General features: G+C 41.1%; 1 protein-coding gene across 8 annotated transcripts in view; it reads left to right on the forward strand.

Moving 5' to 3' along the window:
• NRG3 (neuregulin 3) overlaps window positions 1–25607 on the forward strand; it is a 1050833-nt gene that overhangs the window by 993331 nt on the left and 31895 nt on the right. For all 8 annotated transcript variants that reach the window (XR_009535980.1, XM_060125676.1, XM_060125679.1 and 5 more), the window contains exons 5-6: window positions 12909–13011; window positions 17602–17728. Coding sequence is in view for 7 of the 8 variants with exons in the window: in XM_060125676.1 (XP_059981659.1) it covers window positions 12909–13011; window positions 17602–17728 (230 nt within the window). In the remaining variant the exon portion in view is untranslated. The remainder of the gene's footprint in view (window positions 1–12908; window positions 13012–17601; window positions 17729–25607) is intronic.

Here is a 25607-nt window from a genome sequence, read left to right on the forward strand (position 1 = left end):
TTTAAATGTACATTGCCTCTTCTGTTTGATTTTGAGCTCCTTGTGAGCCTAGGCTACATGTTTCAGGTTTGTTTGTTTTTTTAATAAAATGCTTTTTTGGTTTATGTTTCTATTTTTGCTTAGTTTTAGTTTGCAGGGGAGTCCCGTTCAGTCAGCCTTTGGGTATAGGAGGAAGAATGCACGGTTTCCCTTTTGGCTTCCTCAAGCATGGAGAAAGGGGAGATGCAGGAAAAGGCAAAGAATGCAGGACTGTTTGATATGGGGCATGAGTTTGGGACCCAGGTCTGTTACTCTTAAGTTATTATATTAACCTCTTTGAGCCTCAGTTTCCTCATCTCTAAAATGAAGTTAAAGGTTCTCCGTTTTTATCCTGCCTACAGGGTCATAGCTGGACATTTGTCTCACTCAGTTTACAGTCTTAGCTCCCACTCTGTCCATGGGCAGGACCACAGGGGTTCCCCAACCCCCTGCAGTAGCATTCCAGGTTCCATTTCGTCCTCTTCATTCCTTCACCTGCCCCCCTCGCCCCCATCGTTTTCATTCTGTGGCCAGTACCTTGTTTTCCTGCTTGCTTTGTAATTCTGACGTCACCTCTGCACACCCTATTTCATAGTCCCCTTGCCTTCAATGGAGAACAGTCCTGGGGGCAGTCTTGCCCCATTTCTACCCCCACCTTCATGTGCTTCCCCTACTATCCCTGCTGCAGAGGGACCGCCTTTTCTGGAAGGGAGTGCATATGTTATTCAATTCCACTTAATGAGGTAAGCAATGAAATATGTTTAAGAGAATATGAATAGGGCCGTAAGTATAGCTGTAATAGCCTCCTGAAAACTATTTCAGATACTTCTTTGTGCCATGACAGTTACTTGAGTTGTTTCCTATCCTGTGTACAAGTTTAACTCATAAATGTCTCTAGCAGCAACAACAATGAAAACTGGGTAAACTCTATTTAATTGGATGAGGATGTCACCTGTTTGTTTGTTTTGTAAATTTAAGCAGGACATGTCAACAATTGTCCTGCTGCTATGATGTTCTGCTCCAAGTTATTGGGCTCTTCAACTGAATGGACTCTGATTTGGACATTCGTATCTTTTAGAATATGCAGACCTGGTAGCTGGGTTTGCCACTGCCCCGAACTAGAGGGAGGAGTGTGTGTGTGTGTGTGTGTGTGTGTGTGTGTGTGTGTGTGTGTGTGTGTGTGTGTGTGTGTGTGTGAGTGAGGGCTGCATTGCCACCCTCTGGCAGTGCAGCCCTCTGTCTGTGAACAGAGTCAAACTCAGTAGGATCAGATGATGCAGAAAACACTGGCTGCTTCTGTCCAGCAAGCTCAAGGTAGAGGGTCTGACACTACCCTGAGACCCCTGCTCTGCAGCTGAGCAAATCATATCCTCTAAATGGGAAAAGTGCAACTCTCACAGTTCTCAGGGCAAAGAAGGTCACTGAGCCAGAAATATTGTGATACTTGGTGAAAAGGGTGATGCAGAAGGAAGGACAATGGACATTAAATGATTGTTTCTTGAAAGCTGAGCAGGGTGAGAACCTTCATGACACTGTTATCCAGGGAGCAGTCAAAGCACTTCTACCCAGTGCTTGGGACTCACACGCTGTATAGACAGTGTGAATAAAGCTATGCCCATTTTTGTATCTTGCTCTTTGGGAGGAAGCATCTACCATGTCGTGGACACACTAGGTTTCTTACATTGTTTCAAGTGATTGTCAGAAGTAGATAGAAGTGTGGTGTCCCTCCCTTGCACAATCACTCAGGTAACTGTTCCTAATGTCTTCTCCGGAGTCTTCATTGTCACTTACTCAGTCTCATACACAGGCAGAATATTCTGTTCCATCAGTCCATGTGTCTATTTTTATGCCAATACCATAATGTTTTGATTACTATAGCTTTGTGGTACAGTTTGAAATCAGAAAGTGTGATGCCTCCTGCTCTATTCTCCTTTCTAAGGACTGCTTTGGCTACGCGAGGTCTTTTGTGGTTCCATATGGATTTGAGGATTGTTTTTCTATTTCTGTAAAAAAAAAATGCCATTGGAATTTTTATAGGGATTGCATTGAATCTGTAGATTGCCTTGGGTATGTACTACTCAGCTTGAAAACATCACTCTGCTCATAGTTCATAAACGTTTACCACAATGTTTCATATTTATTTTTATACGCCCATCTCACCAGCTAGATACAGGATTTGTAGAATTCTACCTTATTTATCTTTATAGCCAAAGTATAATTCTAGAGCAGTGTCTGCTATGGGATGCAGGAGAGACTCCAATAGACACAGACAGTAACTTCCGCTAATAAATTTTAATCCTGTTCAGAGATGAAGCCCTTATGAGTTATTCCAATGGGTAGTGGCTACTCCGTTAGATTGATCTAAGCAGCTATTTTTTGCTTTAGAAAAGCAAATGTTCAGCCTTTTTTGAAGTATTTACAATTCCTTAGCATGTCACACAATCCTTTTAAAACATTCGTTTGAATAGCCTATGTTCCAAAACATAGTGTATTAATTTTGAGAAATTTATTTAATTTAAAAATTATTTAATTTAAAAAATTAAAATGTATTTAATTTTGAGAAAATTTGAGAAATAATAAGGCCAACAGAGCACGAAAGAACTGCCATTGAGAAGATAGTTTATTATTCACATTCCCAAGCAGGGGGACCACAGCCTGCTCTCAGGGACCCATGAAGGAATACCCAGCTGTGTCAGGAGGCCCAGGAAAAGGAGGAACTGTGGGCAAAAGGCTTTTTTGTGGCCTCCACAGGAAGCAGTGGGTGAGACAGGGTAAGTAGGCTTAGAATTCGCTAGTTTGAATAATTCAGCAGACTCTGGGGCATGGGGACTGTCCTTAGTTGTCTAGTACCTGAGCGTGGAGTGATTGGGACAGATGGACAGTAGCCCGAAGTGTGAGAGCCTGATAAGGTGGTGGTTGGGAGTGTGCTCTCTGAATTGGTTGGTTTGTATTTGAAAAGTACGCTCATAAGCTAGTGGCTTACTACCTCTAGGAATCGGCTAATCTTGGGAGGGGCTGTCCCTTCAGGGTCAGCAAGGCCCAGACATCAAAGCAACAGAAATAGAAAATAAAGGACATGGTTATTACAGTCCATAACACCAAAAGATATTTATTTTTCTCTAAGCACGAATGGGCATGTGGGCAAGACAGCAGACTCTGCAGCTCTCTGGATACAACTGCTGTTACAAGACAAGAACGATTGCTATGATATGGCTAGGACAGAGTCAACTTGAATTCTCTATGTATTTTTCTTGAAGATTATATATATAAACACCACAGAGACGTGAGAATTTTCCAGATACCTTAAAATCTATTTGATTCAGCTATAGCCGGATGCTTGAATCACTTTCCTTATGGGTCATGTGTGGTTTATCTCGCTTCTGGATATATCTTCCAGAGATTCTTTGCAAGTATCCTCTGTTGCTTCTGCCTCTGTCGAACCATTACTGTACTTATCTTTTGGAACTAACCCTGTCATCTTCTTGGATCCTGTAGCTTACTCCATGCTGAAATAAACTTGTCACCAAGCTCCTGTTGGTATCACTGCTGGATGACAATTTGTTTCTTTTAACTTTACTGGGAAGGAAGGACATGGATAGCTACAGCTACAGCATAAGATTATTGTATATCCATAATTACCCCCTACTGCCCTTTGTTTAGGTAAAAGAGATGAAACTAAAAAGTCACGTTTTGTAATGACAGAAGGATCACTTGACGCGGGTCTTTCTGACATCAGCGCTTGTGAACTTTTTATTTTATTTTATTATTGAAGTATAGTTAATTTACAATGTGTTAGTTTCAAGTATACAGCAAAGTGATTCCATTTTATATAAATATATATTCTGTTTCAGATTCTTTTCCATTATAGCTTATTACAAGGTATTGAGTATAGTTCCCTGTTCTATACAGTAGATCCTTGTTTACCTACTTTATATATAGTAGTGTGTATATGTTAATCCCAAACTCTTAATTTCTCTCCCCCCGCAACCCCTGCTACCCCTTTGGTAACCATAAGTTTGTTTTCTATGTGTGTGAGTCTGTTTTTGTTTTCATAAATAAGTTCATTTTTGTCATATTTCAGATTCCACATATAAGTGATAGAAGGTATTTGTCTTTCTCTGACTTACTTCACTTAGTATGATAATCTCTAGGTCCATCCATCTTGCTGCAAATGGCATTATTTCATTCTTTTTTATAGCCAAGTAGTATTCCATTGTATATATGTACCACATCCTCTTTATCCATTCATCTGTTGAGGGACATTTTACTAATATTTTTAATAGAGATTCCATGTTGAAGTGATACTGTTTTCAATATGCTGGGTAAATAAAATTCATAACTAGAGTTAATTTTTCCTTTTTTGTTTTTGTTTGTTTGTGTTTTGATTCTTTTACTGTGTCTTGGCTGCCTTAAATAGATTTGAACAAATACAAATCTAGAGTTACAGTGCTGGAAATTCAGATCTCCGGCTCTGGGGTGGGGCCCAGTTGCAGGTGTGTTTGAAAAACTTTGCAGTTATTTCAGAGCTATAGCCAGGATAGAGAACCACTGCCTAGAGTGCAGAGGCCTCTGCTTTGCTGTCTGGTACCCAGCCTGACTCAGGACAGCCCCTGATGGGATACTTAACAACATGGGCCTGAGAAGTGCAAATAGCTACAGGGCTATCACCCTAAGTAGCTGTGCAAATGCCTGACTTTGCAGATGATGCTTATAGATCATGCCAGGTCACCCCTAATATTTAAGGCAATAGGAGTTAAGATTCCTTTAACTTACATCTCACCTGGCTGAGGGAGGTGGAGATCCATTAAACCAGACTGGGAAGGGTTGGGTGTTACTTTGGGACTGAGTGTTCTGTGAAGCAAGATTTAAATGGATTTAGTGGATTCGATTTCTCACTCTATCAAAACAAGTCAAACAGTAAAAGACCTATAAACCACTAGGTCAGATTCTCCCCATTGTCAAGAAAATAGCATGTTATCATTCCAAGTCACATGTCTTGCTCTTAGAATGTAACTTTGCCAATGAACAGTGAATCCTAAGTGATAAAAAACTGGGATTAAGAGTATGGATTGGGGGACAATTATTACAGGTTCAGAAAAAACAGAGTTTTCACACCCTTTAACCCTGAAGCCAGAAGTCAAAGACTGGTTTTATGATAACATTGTAAACTCACCAATAGATTTATTTTGATTGAATTTGCTTTTTACTTATAATTTATTTGTGGGAGAAATAACACTTGGAAAGCCAGTGCATGTTAAGCATACCAATGGGAAGACCCAGGGCTTTTCATTTTTTTTTCCTGATGTGTTTTATAGCATTCACTTATCTATAGTTGGCCAGAGCTATACTGTTTGGGAAAGGAGGGAGAGAGATAAGGGATTATTATGGGAAGGTTTATATTTGGTGGGGACTGTGCGGGAAGAAAAGGAAATTGCAGGTTGAGAATAAATGTGTTTATGAATTTAAAATGTTATTTCCCCTTAAATATCAAATTTTATGTATAATGTACATCTCAAAGCACTTTGTATGGAAATAAGATAAAATATAATTTTGAAAGTTAACATTTTATTAGGAAGTGATTATTTTACTTTTTCACAGTATTTTAAATGATGCCCTTCCACAGTGGATGGTGAAGGGCAACAGAATGAATCCCCAGAGTAAAAGGACCCCTTTCCAAGAAAATGTTGCCTCTTTTTGTTACCTCACCAGGCAGAGGGCCCAACCAGGAGAATGTCATTAGACGTCCAACCCAGAAGCTGTTGAGTTGAACGAAAGCCTGCTGAATACCCTCCCTTGTACAGAGCAAGCACAAGCCAGGTGCAAGGGTCCAGTCATGAAGATGCTCTTGCCTTCGAGGGCTCTCAGACTGGGCTGTGGGAAAACAGATATGTGCATCTTTGACACAAGACAGTGCAGTTATGGAAAGATGCAAAAGGAATGCAAACGGGCCCTTGAGAAGAGTTTTCAGATTGGATAGTACTTACATTGTATAGTGTTTATTCTGATAGTATTTATGGATCATTGGCTATATTAGTTTGTTAGGACTGCCCATAACAAAGTACCACAAATTGGCAGTTAAACAACAGAAATGTATTGTGTCATAGTTCTGGAAGCTAGAAGTATAAGATCAGGGTGTTGGCAGGGTTCGTTCCTTCTGAGGGCTGTGAGGGAGAATCTGTTCCTGCCTCTCTCCTGGCTTCTGGTGGTTTCCTGGAAATCTTTAGCCTTCCTTGACATGTGGATGCATCACCCCAAAGTGTGCTTCCATCTTCACATGGCGTCCTCCCTGTATGTGTTTCTCTGTGTCCAAATTTCTGTTTTTGATGAGGACACAGTAATATTGGATTAGGATCCATTCTAATGACCTCAACTTGATCATCTGCAAAACGCTATATCCAAAGAAGTTCACATTTACAGTTATTGGGGTTAGAACTTCAAAATCTTTGTGCAACGGAGGACACAAATCAACCCACAATGGTGGGAGTTCTGCAAGTAGGGAAGAGGAAGGGGCTTCCAGGTAGAAATAACACCACGCTAAAGATATGGGGCATTTCAGTACCTCCTGGTCATCTCAGCTCCTCTGCACTCAGATGGTTGGGCTGGACCCCTATCCCTTCTGTCATGCAGCATTCTCGGAGATCCTTGCCGTGAGGCTAGTCCGTCGCTTGTTCAGTCTTCCTGATATTCTCATCACATACTCTCTCACTACCCCTCCCTGCCCGTGTGTGTTTAATCTCATTGATCTCAAGGTGAGGACCCATTTCATTTGCCTTCAGAATCTCTTTCACCTTAATGAAGTACTTTTTCTTCTTTAATAGTGCAGTCATCAGGCCATTTAGCGCTTGTTCATTTTTGTCTTCAAGTTCAAGAAAAGACTCAACTTCAACTTCAAGAAAAGTGCAAATCCCAGTTTCTAACATTCTAAATATTCTCTTTCCTTTCATGCTCTTTCCTGATCACAGTTCATTTGCAGTTCCTTGTAAGCGCCTAATATTTTAATCTATCTCCAACATTTGTTGGTTTTTAAGAACAAAATTGGGAGGAGGCTCTCTTGTTCTAAGAATAATTAAAACTGAAATAAATCCACTTAAACTTAATCCAGTTAAAATTATGACAAAAATCCATAGGTTTACAATCAGGGAGAGTCTGATCTACCCAGATTATGAGGTTGACTTGATGAATAGAAATAAATGCTAGAATTAGGCAGGGAGGAAACCTAGGATGAAGACTAATTTCATAAATGGTGGGATCATTAGTGAACTTGTCTTATAATGACTTTTGCTTCTCTGTGTAGACTTTTATCTGCAGGGCTTCCGATAATGAATACTTGGCTAAGAAGGAGCCCTGGTGATATTGCTAGGTTGACTTTCATAATGAACTATCAGAGTAATCATGCTTGCACTGACACCTACTGGTGGCATCACAAAGGGTCTTATTTGCATATGTTGATGATGAGGTGGTCTAGGCAGAAAAGTTTTGCTCCTGTATATGACTTACAGGCTTACAGGTATGTGTGTGTGTGTGTGTGTGTGTGTGTGTGTGTGTGTGTCTCCGTGTTTAAGCTTCACATTACTTGGATGCCAACACATTTCAGGAAATCATGCTTGAGTTTTATCTCTTACAGACTTAATTAAAACTGATGGTACAAAGGAAAGATTCCCAAGAGGCAGTGGGATCCCAGGGCTCCATTCTTGGAGGGGATGTGGAGCTTCCTTTTAGAACATTTCCCATTCCTTCACATATACAGGGATGTGGTCACCCACACTTCTATCCTTAACATAGAGCTAACCAGAGGGAAATGGTATATAAAAGCTGCAGCTATGATTTTCTGTGGGCATAATTTTTTTTTTAAATGTAGTAGAGTTTAACAAGTATTCACAGAGAGACTTTTAGCAGTCTAAGGAGAGTTACAGCTTCCAAAAGCATTTTCCTCAGGCAACTTTACCTACTAGAACCTAAACTGTAAGCTGTCTGGTTTAGCAAACAGTGCTGTACCCACAGGTTTTCCAAGGATTCTGGGTCTCTGGGGATCATGAGAATGTAAAAGACAGAGCCCCTCCTCAAGGAGGATCGCTTGAATTTCATCTGCTAAAACAGCTGGATAGGAAATTCAAAACTACTAGGAGAAAAATTCAGTGAACAAGAGGCAAAGTGCAAGGAATGATCAGTAAATAAAACGTCAGTAAAATAAATTCCTTCAGTGTAGGTCTCAGGGCACAGGCAGAGAGGCCCTGAGGCAGCAAGTCACGGACTGCCTGTGGGTAAGGTGAGTTTTGCATTAGGGAAGTAGAGTATTTTAAAGGCCAGTTGTTTTGTTTTGTTTTTTTTTTGCTTCAACACTGGCTTCAGGAGAAAAAGGGAAAAGGAAGGAAACTGCATTTTGTGTATCCATTACATGCCACTAGATGGACACTTTATTTGTGCTCTCCTGTTGAATCTGTAAACAGATATGTGAAGTGTGTAGTATTTTCCCCATTATTGATAAAGACAACGGTTGAAAGAAGATAAGAACAGTTGTAGCTGGTGTTTAAACCGAGGGGTAACATTGGCCAACCACACTGCTCCCTGAGTGAGGTGGGTTCAGGGGGAGAGTGGGGTTAGCAAAGGGCAGCACTTGTGTTTTTCAGAGTCTTGGGCCAGGCTGCCTGCCAAAAGGATTTTTTCCACTGGTCCAATGTCAGTTTCCGAAAATTCACCATAATGTTATTACCTTCTCTTTTTCCACCTTTATAATATGAAATATGATCATATAAAAAGAGAGGAGCGAGCCCTGTGCACCACAGAAGAGAAAAAGGAACAGAGTTGGGAGACAATGCAAACACACTTTTCCAATTCCTGTCGAGCCAAAGATTGGTTTTGCCCTCTGGGTTTTTAAAAAATGGAATGCAAAAATATTGATGTTCCATAGAATAATAACAAGTTACCATATATTAGATAGAACCAAATTAAACGGCCAATGTCCAGCCATTTATTGCCCCCATGGCAATTTTATATTGGTTCAGACTAATACTTAATGATTACTCCAAGTTAGGCACTGCAGTCCTCTGTATATTCTAACTCACTCAATCCTCACAACTTCTGTACAGTGAAGTTCATGGTTGCCTCATTACAAGTAAGGCATTCTCTGCTTTCGGGAGTTAGGCTGGAATTCTAGATCCTAAATCCGGGCTAAGTGGTAGAAGACAGGGTAGGTTTGGAGAAAGTGCGTTTGCCTTGCAGTACGTGGGATATACATGACAGAGGACCCAGGGAGCCGCGGGGGCTGCCTTCATGGTTCCGTTAACTTGCTCATGCAGGTTCTCCAGCAACCTCTATGTCACTAAATTAAAGGACTTTGTTTTATTTGGCCTCTTAGAAGCATTCAGTAGCCTATTTTTCTAGAAAAAAAAACAAACCCTGTATCTTTTCTTCCATGGCACTATCAGGTTTTATTATTGTTGTTTATTTTCCTTTTATTTATTTATTTTTTCTTGCCTGATTGGCTGCTCCTTTTTTTCTTTTTAATCCCCTCTGCAGGATCCTTGTCTACCCTTCCATGAAATTTTGGAGTCTCTCAAAGGTCTATCTTAGAATAGAATGCCTAAGATTCTCTTATTACTCTATATTTTCTCCTGGGGCTGTCTTATCAACACACTTGGTTTCAGTATATGCATAACCCCAAATATTTTTATCCGGAATCCTGTCTCCTCCTCTTAACCCAGATCTATACATGTAAATGTCTACTTCACACTGCCACTTGGCTATCTTATAGGCTTTTAAAACTCACCAACTCCAAAGCTGAATTTGATATCTTTCCTTTCAATTCTGATCCCCCTCCAATAAGCTCCAACTTAGTTAAGAGCATCATCATCTAGTCCCTTAAGTATTTTCAGCCTAACTGCTGGGCTTCCCTAGTGGCTCAGTGGTTAAGAATCTGCCTACCAATGCAGGGGACACAGGTTCGAGCCCTGGTCTGGGAAGATCCCACATGACGCGGAACAACTAAACCCGTGTGCTACAACTACTGAGCCTGCACTCTAGAGCCCGCGAGCCACAATTACTGAAGCCTGTGCACCTAGAGCCCGTGCTCCGTAACAAGAGAAGCCACCACAATGAGAAACCTGCACACCACAACAAAGAGTAGTCCCCACTCACGGCAACTAAAGAAAGCCTGCGTGCAGCAATGAAGACCCAACGCAGCCAAAAATAAATAAATTTATTTTAAAAAACCTAACTGCTTTTCACTTCCGTTTACTGCCCACCGTGGTTGTTACTATTATCATAGAAACACCCATCGTGTCTACGCTGATATAATGGCCTTCTAACAGGACTCAGCATTTACTTTATCCCTTCTAATCTTTTCTGTAAATGGCAGGAAAAATAAATGTAAATATTATCACATCACACTCCTCTTCTTTCAAATTTTCAGTACCTTCCTGCTATTGTAAAGACATGTTCATTGTATACCATGTTCCTGTTGTTTCCGTGTTGCTCCACTAAGCTGGGAGAGTATAGAAAATAACTTGTGCAAAGGCCCTGGGGTAGGGTAATTAACTTCCAGATTCCTGAACATGCCATTTTATCTCCTACCACAGGGCCTTTGCACAAGCTGTCTTCTCTTCCTGGACCACTTTGCCCATCCCCATTCTTCTTGCCTAGTTGGATCCTATTTTATACTTAAAATCTCTGGTCTCTGTGAATATGTCAATTTTTCATATTATATTATTTTGTAGGATTATATACCTCCTTGTTATAACATTTATTACAGTCAGCATTTCATATCATTGCCTTTATTTAGGCAGAAAATTGAAATTTATAAAAGTAAAGTAGTATACCTTTGGTTACTCATATTAAAGGTGGCTAAAATTAAAGTCAGATCCAAAATTGCCAGACCCCCAACCCCTTGCTTCCTGCTCCTCATTGTGCTGCTTCTTGTGTAGCACTCTGAATCAAAGGCATTGAGAGCACCATCATGGTAACTACACCTGGCTCTATAAATCCACTCGCAGTATTTGGAGTTTTAATTTCACTCTTGATTTTGAACTCAGAAATGATTTTATACATTTCCCCAGGCTATATTTGACTAGCTTTAAAAACTGACAAAGAGCTTCCCTGGTGGCACAGTGGCTGAGAGTCCGCCTGCCGATGCAGGGGACGCAGGTTCGTGCCCCGGTCCGGGAAGATCCCACATGCCGCGGAGCGGCTGGGCCCGTGAGCCATGGCCGCTGAGCCTGCGCGTCCAGAGCCTGTGCTCCGCAACGGGAGAGGCCACAACAGTGAGAGGCCCGCACGTACCGCAAAAAACAAACAAACAAACAAAACACGCAGTAGATGTTATGCGGAGATCATTGTTTAGTGGATAGAGTCTTATTTCTTTTGTTTTAATAGATATTGTTATCCACCATTTTTGTAGTTCTTTTTATTGGCAGAAGCAGGGTGGAGTAGATTATTATATGTAAATCATGCTTATTCCATTAGAGTCATCAACTCACAGCAATTAAATGAAATGGAATTCTTTATAAGTTGGTACATCTACTTACTTGTTTCCAAATTCATTTGGAAGATTTAATGAGCTTACAAATGCGGATGGAAAGGATGACATTCTTTAAGATGGCAAGATGCCCAAACAAGGTCTCAGTGACAGGTTTTTTTATCTCTTTAATTTGAACCTTTCAAAATTTAAAATGTCAACCAAGGCTTGCCAGGGCCACACGATTGCCCCTCTTCATTTAATCAGAAATGTGGATGATGTGGTATTTCTCTTAGGTTTACTTTCTGTTTTTGATACTCCAGTCTGAATAAAGACATTGAAAATGTAAATAAAGCCTAAGAGGGGAGAGAAGAGAGGATAGTTCTTCTAATACATTGTTTCCCGATACACTGCTGCAGGAAGAAACTTTAAAATGTACTGTCGTATCTGAAGAGAGGATATAGTGCCTGATCTCAGGAAAGAAGGAAAGGAGAGAGAGAGGGAAGGAGGGATGGAGGGAGGAAGAATGAAAAGAAGGGAAGGGAAGGAAAAAGGGAGGGGGAGAGGGAGAAAGAAAGAAAGGAAGGGAGGGAGGGAGCAAGGAAGGAAGGGAAAGAGAGATAGGAAGGAAGGAAGGAAGAAAAGAAAGGGAAAGACTATAGTCTCTGTGCTGTATAAAGAGAGAGATGAAGACAAGAGGAGGATAATTAACAGAAAGAAAGTTCTGAGATCTATGGATAAAAAGGTCTTGATGAGATGGAAGAACGGTTTCAGTAGATATATTTCAGAAAACGAGCTAGAAGTGTAAATGTCAATGTCTGAAAAGTGAAATGCTTGTGTTTGAATTCTTGTCACTTTTTGCAATACAAGATGCTCTAAGATATGACTTTGGTAGTAGAGGTTGAGGTTTCTGTGCCAGATCTTTGGTATTGAGGAATGAGTAAGTATTCACATGTATATTGAAGTTCTCGTTCATTAATGATGTCAATCATAGTAATGGGTGGATGAATGGGAGACTGACGGCCAGGGACCAAATCAGAAAATGCAGTGGCATCAGTATCACATAAATTGGAAGTCATCACCGGCACAGGAAAGTTCTGATAGCAGATTATTTGGGGCCCCACCATAATTTTTAAAATGTATGTTCCCAGTATGTTCTCAAGTCATGAAATGTCTTTTGATAATAAGATTCATAATTGTGATATCTGTGTATGAGTTCTGATTTAGCCATGCACATACAGAAAAATAAATAAAAGCGGCTGTCCTATAGACCATTGCAAAGAAACTGAATCATAATAACGTCCTCGTGTTTTCCTATTCATGACAGGAACAAAAAAACTTTGCTTTGAAAGGCTCCTACCAGTTCAGAAGTACGAGGACGGAGATTGTCTCTGCTGTGCCGTGCTAACATCCGCTTTAATTCTCTTTTTCAAATTCACAGAGAGTGAAGAAGTTTATCAGAGGCAGGTGCTGTCAATTTCATGTATCATCTTTGGAATTGTCATCGTGGGCATGTTCTGTGCAGCATTCTACTTCAAAAGCAAGTAAGACCATTTCTCTCAGTGTTAAAAGGTTACTTCTCAGAGGAAGTAGTTTTGTCTTTCTTTAAAGTGCTGAGCTCAGTACTCAGTCTGAGCTCCAGGCAGAGGGATTTTGTGCAAATTGTGTCCATCAGACTTCCATAGGTAACTCTCAATCTTTTGTAGCCTGTGGTGAATGTGTACAGTGTGTGCATGCATGTATGTGTGTGTGTTTTATCTTTGATGCACGTAGCGATCATTCCTCTCTGTAATCATGAACACTCTGTGTTCTTTGCACTTTCGATTGCCTGCCGGAATTAAAGGCTCAACATTTGCCTGTCACTAAGGGGTTAAGTCTTCTGAAAAGAGAGGTCACTGCTATAGACATAAACTTTATCAACTAGCATCTAGCCTTTCATGGAAAAAAAACCCAAACAATTTCCTTTTATAGTGTTTTTACCTGCTACCCTTCAAGGTTTTAGCCAAATATGAAGTATGAATACTGTAAAGTCTACTTTGCTTCACCAGTTAGTATGCACGTCTAGAATATGCCCTACACTTACCTTGCCAAGAAACCAAACCTTCTGCCAAAAGCACTGCTTTTTGGGGGCTAATAAGGTAGAATTAAAAATATACATAAATATGTATGTAAGTATGTATGTGTGTATACATATATATTTACTCCACATAACTTTGGTAGAGGTATTTTATTTATGTAAATGACATAATCTACACTTAAAATAAGAAATGCAGATAAAAATATTAAATTCCTTGGTTTCTTGGAACGTATGCAGGCCTTGAGAAGTTGGCACAGATTCTGTTCCTACAGCCTGTCGGAAATCCAAGCCAACATGTAATTGCTTTTCATTGGACCTGTATTTTTCTACCCATTTGCTCTTCTAAAAATGGACCAATTTCCTAAATACAGTCTGTGATACCTGTCTTCATGTCGTATATGTTGATCTTTAAAAAGAACAGTGATTAATGATTTTAAAAAATAATGGAAACTCGGGTATGAATCCAGAATTAGGGACTATTATTTTTTAATACACTATTTCAGAATAGGTTTAGATTTGCAGAATTACCGTGAAAATAGTACAGATAGATCCAATGTACTAGAATGTACACTGCCCAGAGAGAGTCAGGACTTACCCAAAGGCTTGTATTCTCTTGCTTATGTATGTTTTCCTTCCCATAATCCTTCGAATGCTGCCACTCTGGTCCTTTCTCCATTCTCTTGTCACCCGTGGTATGGCATGACCTCACCCGATGGAATATTACAGCACGTTGTTAGCTGAAGAAAGTTTGAACGTAGGTAACATGAAGAGGTAGAAGTGAGCAGCACCTTCTTGAATTTAGGGGATTTTCTGACTGAGTTAATTGAACCCCAACAAGGGGATTGAAGGGCACACTGAAAGAAATTCTTTTCTCCTCACTCCCAATAAGCCCGTATATTCCTATAAGTAATTAATCGAACTATTAATTGAGCCTTTCATATCTGACTGATACGGCTCACATAGCAACTATAAATTCTTCTAGGTTTTCTTTTTACTTTTAACTCATATGGGCTAAGAAGTGTAAGGCTGGGAGTCCTTAGTAGACTTTGGAAATGCAAGACTTGATTCAACTCTAAAAATGGAATCAGAATAGGAGAAGAGATGTTCCAGGAGCAGAATGATTTGTTCCAGGGACAAATAATTATCACAACCGGGAAAGCACAGGAGGAAAAAGGAGAACCGGTGCTACCAGTAGAAAGCAGATGTGCTCATAACTTGCCCTGACTATAGGTTATCACCCTCTGAAGTAAGAGATTTTAGATCACCAAGTAAGGCTCTTAAGGACAGGCAGTGGATGTTCTGATATGATGCTATGATTCTCTTCAGCTGTGGAGGTCTAAGTCCCCCAGCTGCTAGTACACAGCTGTAAGAGTTACCTGACCCGAGATAGCCAGCATCCAGGGACAGGTCAATGTGAAGCTTTGAAGGCCTAGACCTTTGCCCCAACTTGGGGTGCAAGGCCATGCCAGTTTCCGAGCTCCCCGTGGGATTTGTGGAGGTCTTCACTGAGACTGTATCACATTCCAACTTCTCCCTCTGCCCAGTCCTGCTTCCTTCCCTTCATTTCCACACACGTTGATCCAAAGAGCCCTCCCTAATAAAAATCCTGCACGATATCTCCATCTCAGTGTCTGCTTCCCCAGGAAGGCAACCTGTAACATTACAAAAAATGTCTCCCGATGGACTGGTGATGCCTGATATTCCACCACTTTACACCTCATTTCTTTCTGATGAATTGAGCCAGAGCAACTTGAAACTCACTGAACTATAGAATCACACCGACATTGTTAGGCTAGTAGGTTCCAGTGTGAAATGCCTGTATCTTGTCTTCCCCAGAGCAACTGCTCTCATGAGAGAGCTAATGGTATTGCAGGCAGACGCTTCTCACTTCCTTTGTTCCCATTTGCTGAGGGGAGAAGGAAAGAGCAAAAATGTGTGTGCTTGGGAGATCAGAGGGATGATGGGGAAGGAAGCAGGTTCAGAAAAGAAAGCCCATTGATTCTGGAATATTAGTGAGTCAGTACGGGAGCAAGAAGAAGATTCTGGAATATTAGTGAGTCAGTACGGGAGCAATATTAGTGAGTCAGTACGGGAGTAAAGGAAAGCAAATTATAAAAAGGATTTAGGAAATGCAGTCAGAAATTTTTATGAGGAAAATTCCTTTAGAATTTTACATTTCCCAGACGCCGAATTATGGAATTACTGAAAAGATCGTTAGTATTTTTACTATTTAATTCTTAGGAAATTAATTGGGTCCTGACTCTGTGCCAAGCCCCCTTTTACTACTTCATGATGATTCACTCAGTAGAACTTCCTCATCTCCAGTTTGCTTCATCAGTGAATCCCTGATAGGATTTTGTGGCTAACATGTGCTTCTTAAAATGTTGATATGATAGATTTGTTTCTAACAGTAGGCTACAGATTAGCTGTTAGGAAGTAGATAGATAATCACAAGTGCAGTAAAGCAACAGAGGTAAAAGCCCCCCAAATGATTGAAAAGATAAAATAAATATTTAAACAGAGCTACATCACACCAGTACTGTAAATTCAAAGGACGTAATGATGCTCCAGGCCTCCAAATCCTGTAGCAAATACTGTGACTTGCTTGTGAGAGAGGCAATTAACAAGATCTCTTCTTTTATCTTGGAGCCAGTGTTCTAATTTCTCTGCAGCATCTGCCCATACAACCAAGCATGTGTTCTCACATTTCGTTTCCACAGTATTTATGGAAGAGAGCTTTTCCAAACTCCATTGACAGATGAGGAAACTGAGGCTCAGAGAAGTTTTGGAAATCGATCATTTTGATTTGGGGAATCAAAGCAAAGCTGGTGGGTGGCAGAGCCAGAATTCAAACCTCAGCCACTGTGATACTCGAGCCCCTGGTGTATAGAGTGCTGTCTCTGCCTGGAAAGGCTCACTGCAAGAGATGGTGCACAGTCTCCACCAAAGGCTCTCTCCTAGGCACGGACCTTGGAGAAGAGGCCAAAAAGTCTAGCGGGGATGATTCTGCAAAGTTTGTTTCCCTGTTTGTTTGTTCATTTTATAGGTTCTGAGTCTTCTGCTGATAGATAATTGCTGTAGAGCTCTTGGGGGAGAGCAGCTAATAAGCCAGTAATTTGTCACATCCTTCTGATATAGCCACTGAATGGTCAGAACAACAGTCACTCCACATCTGCAGAAATATTTTACTTGGAGTCCCAAACCTGAGAATAATCTCAGCCTTCCCATCAAGAAGCTGCATAACTATAGCAAGTGGTTTGACAGTCGTGAGCGGTGGCTCAAAGTGCAAAGTACACAGCCAGACTCGCTGGGTTCAAATCCAGCTCTACCACTTACTAGCTGTGTGACTTTGGGCAAATTATTTAACTTCTCTGTGCCTCGGTTTTCTCATCTGTTAAATGAGTATAGGATTAATGCCTCATCACACGCGAATTATCGTGAAGAATAAGTAAGTTGAGACACGTAAAACACTTAAAATGATGCTTGGCACACAGTAGGTGCTCTTTAAGAGTTAACAACTTTTATTATTTACAAAAGTTCTAATAAAAATCTACATTCAGGGCTGATGGTAAAAATAAATGAACTGTTTCTAAACTGTAAAAAAGAGAATAGACCCGTTATGGTATATGTGAAAGCTATACAGTCAAGCCACACTTACATGAATTGGACAGATATAAACGTAACTTTGCAAGTATGTTATATGTGGTTGCTAGGTCCAAGCTTCAAAGTTTTCCACTCGTCACTTCTTCAGAGCATTCCTAATTCTTTTCAGTTTAGCACTCAGGGATAGGGACCTCTTGCATCCAATAGGGACAGGACAAGGAATTACATTTCTGTCTGCCTTTGGAGTGCCACTGGGTGTGAATCCTGGATGATAACAGATAATGCCAGTATTTCTTGGTGGGGTTGAAGATGAAGGGAGGATTCTCTTTGCTAAGTGAGTTTATCTAGCTTTAGCAAATGACAAATATAGATGTTGGGAATGAATGAACCTCAAAAAATGTGAATAGAATAAATGTATGTAACTATTTATACATGGATTTATTTAAACCTGCAGGAAACAAGCTAAACAAATTCAAGAGCAAATCAAAGAGCCACATAACGGTAAAAACTACAGTCTCAAAGCATCCAGCACAATGGCAAAGTCAGAGAACTTGGTGAAGAATCATGTCCAGCTGCAAAATGTAAGTTACACGTCTATACATCTCTTCCCACAGTCCATCTCAGTGCTTCCAGTCCAGAGGGGCTGGGGAGCCTGTGATCAGACTTGCATATTTTTTTCAGTACTCTGCAGATTTTTCCTTAAATCATGTTGCATTTTCGTGTGCGCACACAAGTACTGGATAAAAGAAAGAAAAATTAACTCTCAGCTCTTGATTACAATCTGTAATATAATTAATCTCTGGAAGCAAAAAGAGCTTCAGTTGTTTGTTCCATAATCTCTTACTGAATCCTTACTTATCAGCAATGGAGCTGGGCACTAGGGGTACAATGTTCCCTACTGTAGGAAACTGATAGAGTAAAAAATACAGACACCCAGAGGAGGCTTGTAGGATGAGATGGTTGATAGTGCAGCAGAGATTGGAGAAGAGACCAAAGGGAGGTGGTGGGGGCAGAAGTGGAGGCAGCCACAAATCCAGGCTTGAACAGGATTTTGAAGAATATTTAAGGTTCATCAGAGAGTCAAAGAGCAGAGAACACAAGACTAGAACAAAGAGAAAGAATAAATCCATGGAATCCTAAGAATACATGCTATGTTGAGGCAACTCTGAGTTAAGGGGTGTGAGAGAAATCAAAGGTCAGAAACATGGGAGGGAAGAGTTGTGGTCCCAGAGTTGGGACTTCCTAACACCAGGCCTTAAACAGATACCAGAACTTGAAGTTAAATAAATGCAAGCTCTTTGAATCCTACATTCTTTCTAAAGTGGTTTTAAACATTTCTGAGATATATTGCAAAACACTAAATTAAAGACAAGCAAGTGTTCCCGAACAGGTCCTGCTGCTTGCAGGACCAATACTCCAGAGACAAGTGTAACTCCCAAGATTTTGCTCCGTGAAAGTTTTTAAGAGACAATCGAATCATTGGCCCGGGGGGTGGGGCAGGGAATCGGCGTCTTCATAATCTTCCACTGTGTGCAGACTTTCTTCTGATTGGTTTGTGGTGAGGTAACAGGGTGGTAGTCCAGGAATCTGGTGTTCAGCCTGAAGTTGCCATCCTCTACCTAAGTAGGGACCTTAGTTCCTGCAGAAGAACTCAAAAGATATCGTTATGAATATTTCATGAGAAGGAACCAGGCCCCTGCCCCATGCAGCGCTATTGTTTCTTGACTGTTCCTCCTTGTTTCTGCATTCCCTCCCTTCCCTGATTAGTCACCGTTTGAATCTGCTCTTTGGAACTAAGAGAGGGTCAAGGAGGTTGAATGAAGCCTATTTCCTACAAACCAGAAATGAGGACACAGAAAGGATTTGTATCCGGCAGGGCCCCACAGGGTCCTGCTCCATTTCACAAATGCCATATAAGGCATACTGGAAGATTCCTATTAGGGTAGCAATTCTTTGTCCCCCACCAGATTGCACTTCCAGATTCTGAGACACAAAACGAAAGCACAAAGGCCATGATATAAACCTAGTATTTGAGTATAATACGCAATCACCCAGGACACATTGACACCCCTCCAAATGCTTGAATCACTGGGAATTTAAACATCATTTGTGATTTTAGGAAATCATTACCCCAAAAGTCGCCATTATGCTATGCATGACAGATGTACTTAGATGTTTAATGCGGAATTCATAAATCAGAATTGCTTCCCAGCAAAGTTTTGTTAAACTTGTAATCATGGTTGTGTGTAGGGATTGTTCTTTTCAGAAACAGGGTGAATGCTTTTGCTAATGATTTCTAATGAGTACTATCCCATCACTGTAAAAACAAACGCAGTGATGGAGGGCTTCTTTGCAACTGAACCTGTCAAAGATAAAGCCAGAGTCTGGTTAAAGTAGTAAGGACAGACTTTTGATCAGTAATATACTGTTGCATTACGGAAGAGAATCCAGTTTGAACTGAACCCAACTTCCATTCTTACAGAGGTGACTGGGAGTTTTAAAAGGAGAATGAGGGAGTAGGGAGGGGAAACAGTGGGGGCCTGACAGAGTCAGGGAGGTGAAAAATTACAAAGAGTTGGTCATAGAAATGCGATTAGGCCAGCTTTGTCTGGCCATTATTGAACTTAGGACCCTGTTGTTGCAGGAAAAATGGGGTGCAAGAGGATGGTCATGCCCCAGGTCTCGGGTGAGTCCCTGGGACGGGCCGCCAGGTGACGGTCCTTGGCTCTGTGTAGGAAAGAATTCAAGAGCTAGCCACAGTAAAGTAGACAAAGTGTGGGCCATCTCAGAAGGCAAAAGGTGGCCCCCAAATATGGGGTGGTTTGTTTTTAGGGGCTAATGAGTGGGAGGATTATTCCAACAATTTTGGGAAGGGGCAGATGTTTCCAGAAACTGGGCCACTGCCCACTTTTGGCCTTTTATGGTTGGCCTCCGGAAGTATCATGGTGCCTCTAGGTGTGTCATTTAGATGCTAATGCATTACAGTGAGCATATAATGAGGCTCAAGGTCTAGTGGAAGTCGAATCTTCCACCGTCTTCGACCTAGCTGGTTCTAACTAGTTTACGTTGTGTCCTGTTCTTAATGGTTGTGTCATTCTTTTAAAGGCTGCGCCTTGCCCCCTTCCTTCCTATCTCACTGTCCTTCTACAGAGACTGGGAGACTGAGTCCCTACCCTTCCTAATGATTACATTTCAAATAAATTGTCTTTCAGGTCCATGAAAAAGACTTTCCCCAGTTGTAGGAGATACATAACACATCTCAAAGGGACAGAGGAAGGTTAACAATCCTAAACCCTTTTTAGTAAATGCTCTGAGAAAGAGAGGTCTGGGGACTACCTCAGGCATTGGCTAAAATGAACGGCAAATTCTTTTGGAGGCCTTGAGGGGCCTTTGTTGGCTTGTTCGTTTTTGGTGGGTTTTGGCAAGCATTTTAAGGGGGGGTGTGGGCTAGGGATATAGCATTGTGAGCTGTTAGAACTATGTTAGAGTTTGCTCAGGTCTTTCAGTGTGAGGGTGAGTGGATGAACTATTTAGGCAGAGGATCTGCAGTTTTTAAAGGCCAAAGTTGAGGCCTAATCGAAAAGAGGCCTTAGAGGAGCCTGTCTACTCAAGAAGAGAGTCTGTCGGTCCCTATGCATTGTATAGGGCTGCAGACAGAACACACACACAGTTTTGTATTCTTTCTCACCGAACATGTGGTCAGTAGCATTTTCTCTATGCTTTACGATCTCCACACATTCATTTGGGAGACAGCATAATGGCCCACAGAGTGGTCACCTCACAATTTACTTCTCCTTCCCCTCCCAGTAGACACTCATGTTTTCTATTGTTTAATTATTAAAATTAAACTCTTCACTCATGTGTTTCCCCCACCCTTCATTTAACTGGAATTATTAGGATTCAGACAACAAGAAAGAAATTATCAACTGTAGGGCTGCCACACTTGAAAGACCGTTGGGTCCTATAGTTTTCTTTTCTTTTTCTCTCCCTCTTCCCTCCTCTTCAGCCCAGCCCTCCCCAGCGTTTTGTATGTTGGCACAGGGCAGCAGAGGTTCAACTGGATGATTCCCCCAGAGCCCAAGATAGGAAAGTGTCTTTTTATATTCATTCTACTTTTGGATAAAGAGAGGATACATATGACATTTTATCTCTGAGTTGTGGTGTGGTCAGCTAGTGAAACTGTGCAAATCAGATTAAGAGTTGAACCCGTGTGCTGGGACTCGAACCCAGCCTAAACCCAGATTGGCACTTGAACCCACAGTCTTTTAACTGAGATCACCCACCTGGTTCCAGGACTTAATGAAGCTCAGGTTCTTTATGTCTCATCACAGAAAGAATTCAGTGAGAGACAAAGTGATAGGTAAGAAGTGGATTTATTTAGAGAGATACACATTCCATAGATAGAATGCGGTCATCTCGAAAGGCAAGAACAGCCTTGGGAGAAACGCATTCCACAGACAGCATGTAGGCCATCTCAAAAAGTGAGAGGCCCCGAAATATGGTGTGGCTAGTTTTTATGGGCTGAGTAATTTCATAGGCTAATGAGTGGGAGGATTATTCCAACTATTTGGGGGAAAGGGTGGGGGTTTCCAGGCCCACTTTGAGGCCTTTTATGCTTAGCCTCTGAACTGTCATGGCACCTGTGGGTGTGTCATTTAGCATGCTAATATATTCCAATGAGCATATAATGAGGCTCAAGGTCTACTGGAAGTCCAGTCTTCTGCCGTCCTGGACCGAGTTCATTCTAACCAGTTTTCGTCATGTCCTATGGCTGTATGTCATTCTTTTAAAGGTTGTGCCCTGCCCCCTTCCCTCCTGTTTCATTAGGATAGCACATTCCAAGGGATCAACAGCCTGAAAGGCTACACAAAAGCTGGGAGTTCAGGCAGAGAATAGATGGGAGAGGAAGGCATTTAAGGACCCTGAAGAAAGAGCGCAAGGTGCATTGAGGAGACTTATGCATGCCAGCCATAGCATTCTACACGCTGGCGACTGGGCTCAGACTCCTGAGCAGATCGCTTTACAAGACTAGTGTAAAATGAACAAGTTGCTTTCCCAAAGGCACATATCAATTTCAGTGCAAGAAAGCAATATAGTTCTTACCAGCTTTGTTATACCTTTGTCAGCATTTCTTTTGCTAATTTAATAGGAGAAAATTGTATCCTTTAATTAAATTTCACTGTTTGAGAAGGTAATATAATCTCTGTTCATATATTTCTAGTCAGATTTCCACTGTGGTGAATTATACGTTGATACCCTTGCTCATAGTTTTATTATAAGAAGCAAATAACAATTTAACAGCAATTTTTCATGCCATATGTTATGGGAGAAAATAGTAATAGAGAATACATATCAATAATCCCTTAAAAAGAAATTGAAATGTTTAGGAACATTTGCTTTCCTACAATGCTATGCTTAAGATGTATGAGAAGCATACAGGACATCTGAGCAGTTGGTCAAGTAGGAAGTAGTCTTAGGGAAAGCAGTAATTTGTCATGTGGCTAAGAAATATCTGCGTGCATATTCAAATGCAAATGTATTAAAGAAAATTTGGAAAAGCATTTTTCTTTTGTAGCTCTATAGTTTTTTTCTTCAGACAAGAGCCATGAGGAAATACAAATGTTAATGATAACAGCAAAAAATGATAAAATAACGATAATAATAACAGCAAATAACATGTACTGGGTACAGACATAGAGTCATGCTAAATAATATAAATACATAGCCTTATTTAGTCCTAACAACAACTACTTAGTTTACACCCACGATGTGCAGAAGAGGAATCTAGGACTCAAACAAAGCTTGAGAAAGTTCTGTCAGGCAGCTAGCTAGTGAATAGCTAAGAACCAAACCCACATCTCTGTAACTCAGTGGTTCTCAACAGGGGACAGTGTTGCCCCACAGAACGTTTGGCAAAGTCTCGGAACACTTTGGGTGTTACAACTTGGGAGGGAAGTGTACTGGTGTCTATGAGTAGAGGGTACTGACAGATACCCAGTAATGCCTGGGGTAGTCCCCCACAACAGAAAGTGTTCTTTCCCAAATGTCAAGAGTGGTGAGAAAGTCTGGAGTCCAAGGTCTAGATGCAAGATGTGTCCACTAGGAGATTCTGACAGCCTAGCACAGGAGTTCTATCACCAGTGCCCACTTCAGGCATTTATTTCTACTGCGTGGAAGGAGACAGGTAACCCTGGTACACTATAATCCTTAGGAGGGAAAATTTCCTACTTTGCTTACCATATCAGGCGAATTTATCTTTATCTTATCTTGGAGCCCAGGTTAACTACTTGAAATTCTCTGCAGTGTTTAACAAATGAATTGGCTGTTTCTGGCACTCCCCTAAGTTCATTAAACATTCATGGGGAAGGGTTTCACCTGACAGTCATTTAACAAGATGTGAAACACCCAATCCAGTGAAGCAACATGATACTATGGGAACACTTGACTCAGAAGCTGCAGAACTAGACCTGGCAGTGCCTTAGAAGCACCTAGCCCCATACCATCCTTTACAGATGAAGCATTTGTAACTCAAAGAGATGAAGTGACCTCATTTCCTGTGTCCCCAGAGAGAGAGAGAGAACGCTGGGGCTAGAGTTATAACCTCCAGACCAGTCAAGGGAGTGAAACTTCCCAGCACCTAGTTCAGGGATCAGAAACAGAAGTCATCAAAAGAGAGATGATCTATTCTTTCTTAAAATCAAGGGAAAATATACATTAGTGAAAAGTAAAGGAACAAAATCATGTACCGCTTCCCAGTTTTTTCAATAACCGTCTTAGGAAGGATAGGTTTGTGGGAGTAACATTCAATGAGAAAGAACTGGAAGATAATATTTGCACGCTAAAGGAGAACAAGAAGAATTTAATGCCTAGTACAGCCTTGATAATTGGTACAGAGAGGCATTTATTCTGTAATGCTTTTTGAATTTTTTCTCTGTTGGACACTGCATGAAGACCTTAAAAAATACAAACAGGAGATGGATCCTGGCTTCAGGGACCTCATGGGCTAGTGCTAGAAACAAACACGTAAGCATATACTTTTCTTATCTTGTGGATACATTAACTCAAGTTGCTATCAGATAATGGCAAAGGACATCTAACATTGGCTGGGGGAATCTGCGAAGCCCACACCGAAGCAGGTGACATTTACGCTGAGTCTTGAGAGTGAGTTGAAGTTCATCAGATAGTTTGATAGGGGTTGGTCAGAAGAGGTCATCTCTTTGAAGCATGAATCAAAGTTAATTTTGAATCATTCTAGTCTAAAACCTGATCTCTTGTTTTAAATATCAAATTCTAACTATGGATTTGCTATAGATTCATACATTCATCTGTTGATTCAAATATGTATTAAATATCTAGTAAGGACCAGGGATATCATGATGACCAAAAATGACAGTGTTCCTACTTTCAAGGAGCTTACTGATTACTGTAGGTGACAGATATTAATCAAAGAATCCCACAAACAAATGCGCCAAGGCCTACAGCCAATAGTGAACAGTGCTGTAGAGCTTACAGGAGGCAGGTCTGGGAGATAACCTGACAATAGGAACAGCTAAGAGCTCTCTGAGAAGAGGGGATAACACGCACTCAGTTCCCCCTGGCTGAAGCGGGCACCTGGTGAAGGTGAGGTGGTGGAGGGTGAGGGATGAGAGCCCGGAGGAGTGCTTGCTGTGCTGGGTGTCTGGAAACGGTGTCTAGCTCTATTATTCCTCTTCAGTGGAATGTGTTAAAGTTTGACAGCAGTTATTATAGTTCTTCCGGCTCTGGTACATGGTGCAAACATTCTTAAAATAACCACAACTGTTGAGTTGTTTTTAATTACTCGTATTAGAGATCCGGCTGAAACCACGCTCTAAAACATAACCACTCAGTCTCACGATCTTTTGGGCTCAAATCAGACCTGCAATAAAGAACTTTTTGACACAGACATAGGTGAGCTGAGAGCAATGCGGAGACACGACACTGAAAACCTTAAAACCATTTTACAATATCCTCCCTCCTGGCTTTATTGCCTGGGGTTCCAGACCAGGTGATTATCAACTCTGTCAACATTGCTTTCCAACACAGCACGGCTTTCCTTTAACTTTCTCTGGCTCGGGCTGCTTGCAGGGGGCAGACCTGGAAACAGCATACCTTGCTGTACTTCCAACATGCTCCTGCTTCATCTGACAGTTCTATTGATTTTAGGGCACCACTAACAGTGTGCTAGAAGCAAGGCAGGTGATGGTACAAACAACAGTGGGTGTCCTCGGCACCCAAGAACATTTCCACAAGGAGGGCTTTCAGGGAAGCCAATCGGGATGAATGCTTCCCCATGAAATAACAGTATGACCAGGGTCTATGTGGGTGTTTGAAAGGAGAACGGCTGAGCTCATGCTGAAAGTACCAGTGAATGGTCTATGCCATCTTCTTATTCACGATTAAAGTGACATTACGTCAAATGGGGTTTTAACAAAACACGGG

This window comes from Lagenorhynchus albirostris, chromosome 16 (genome assembly GCF_949774975.1).
Source record: "Lagenorhynchus albirostris chromosome 16, mLagAlb1.1, whole genome shotgun sequence".
In the NCBI taxonomy this organism is placed as follows: Eukaryota; Metazoa; Chordata; class Mammalia; order Artiodactyla; family Delphinidae; genus Lagenorhynchus; species Lagenorhynchus albirostris.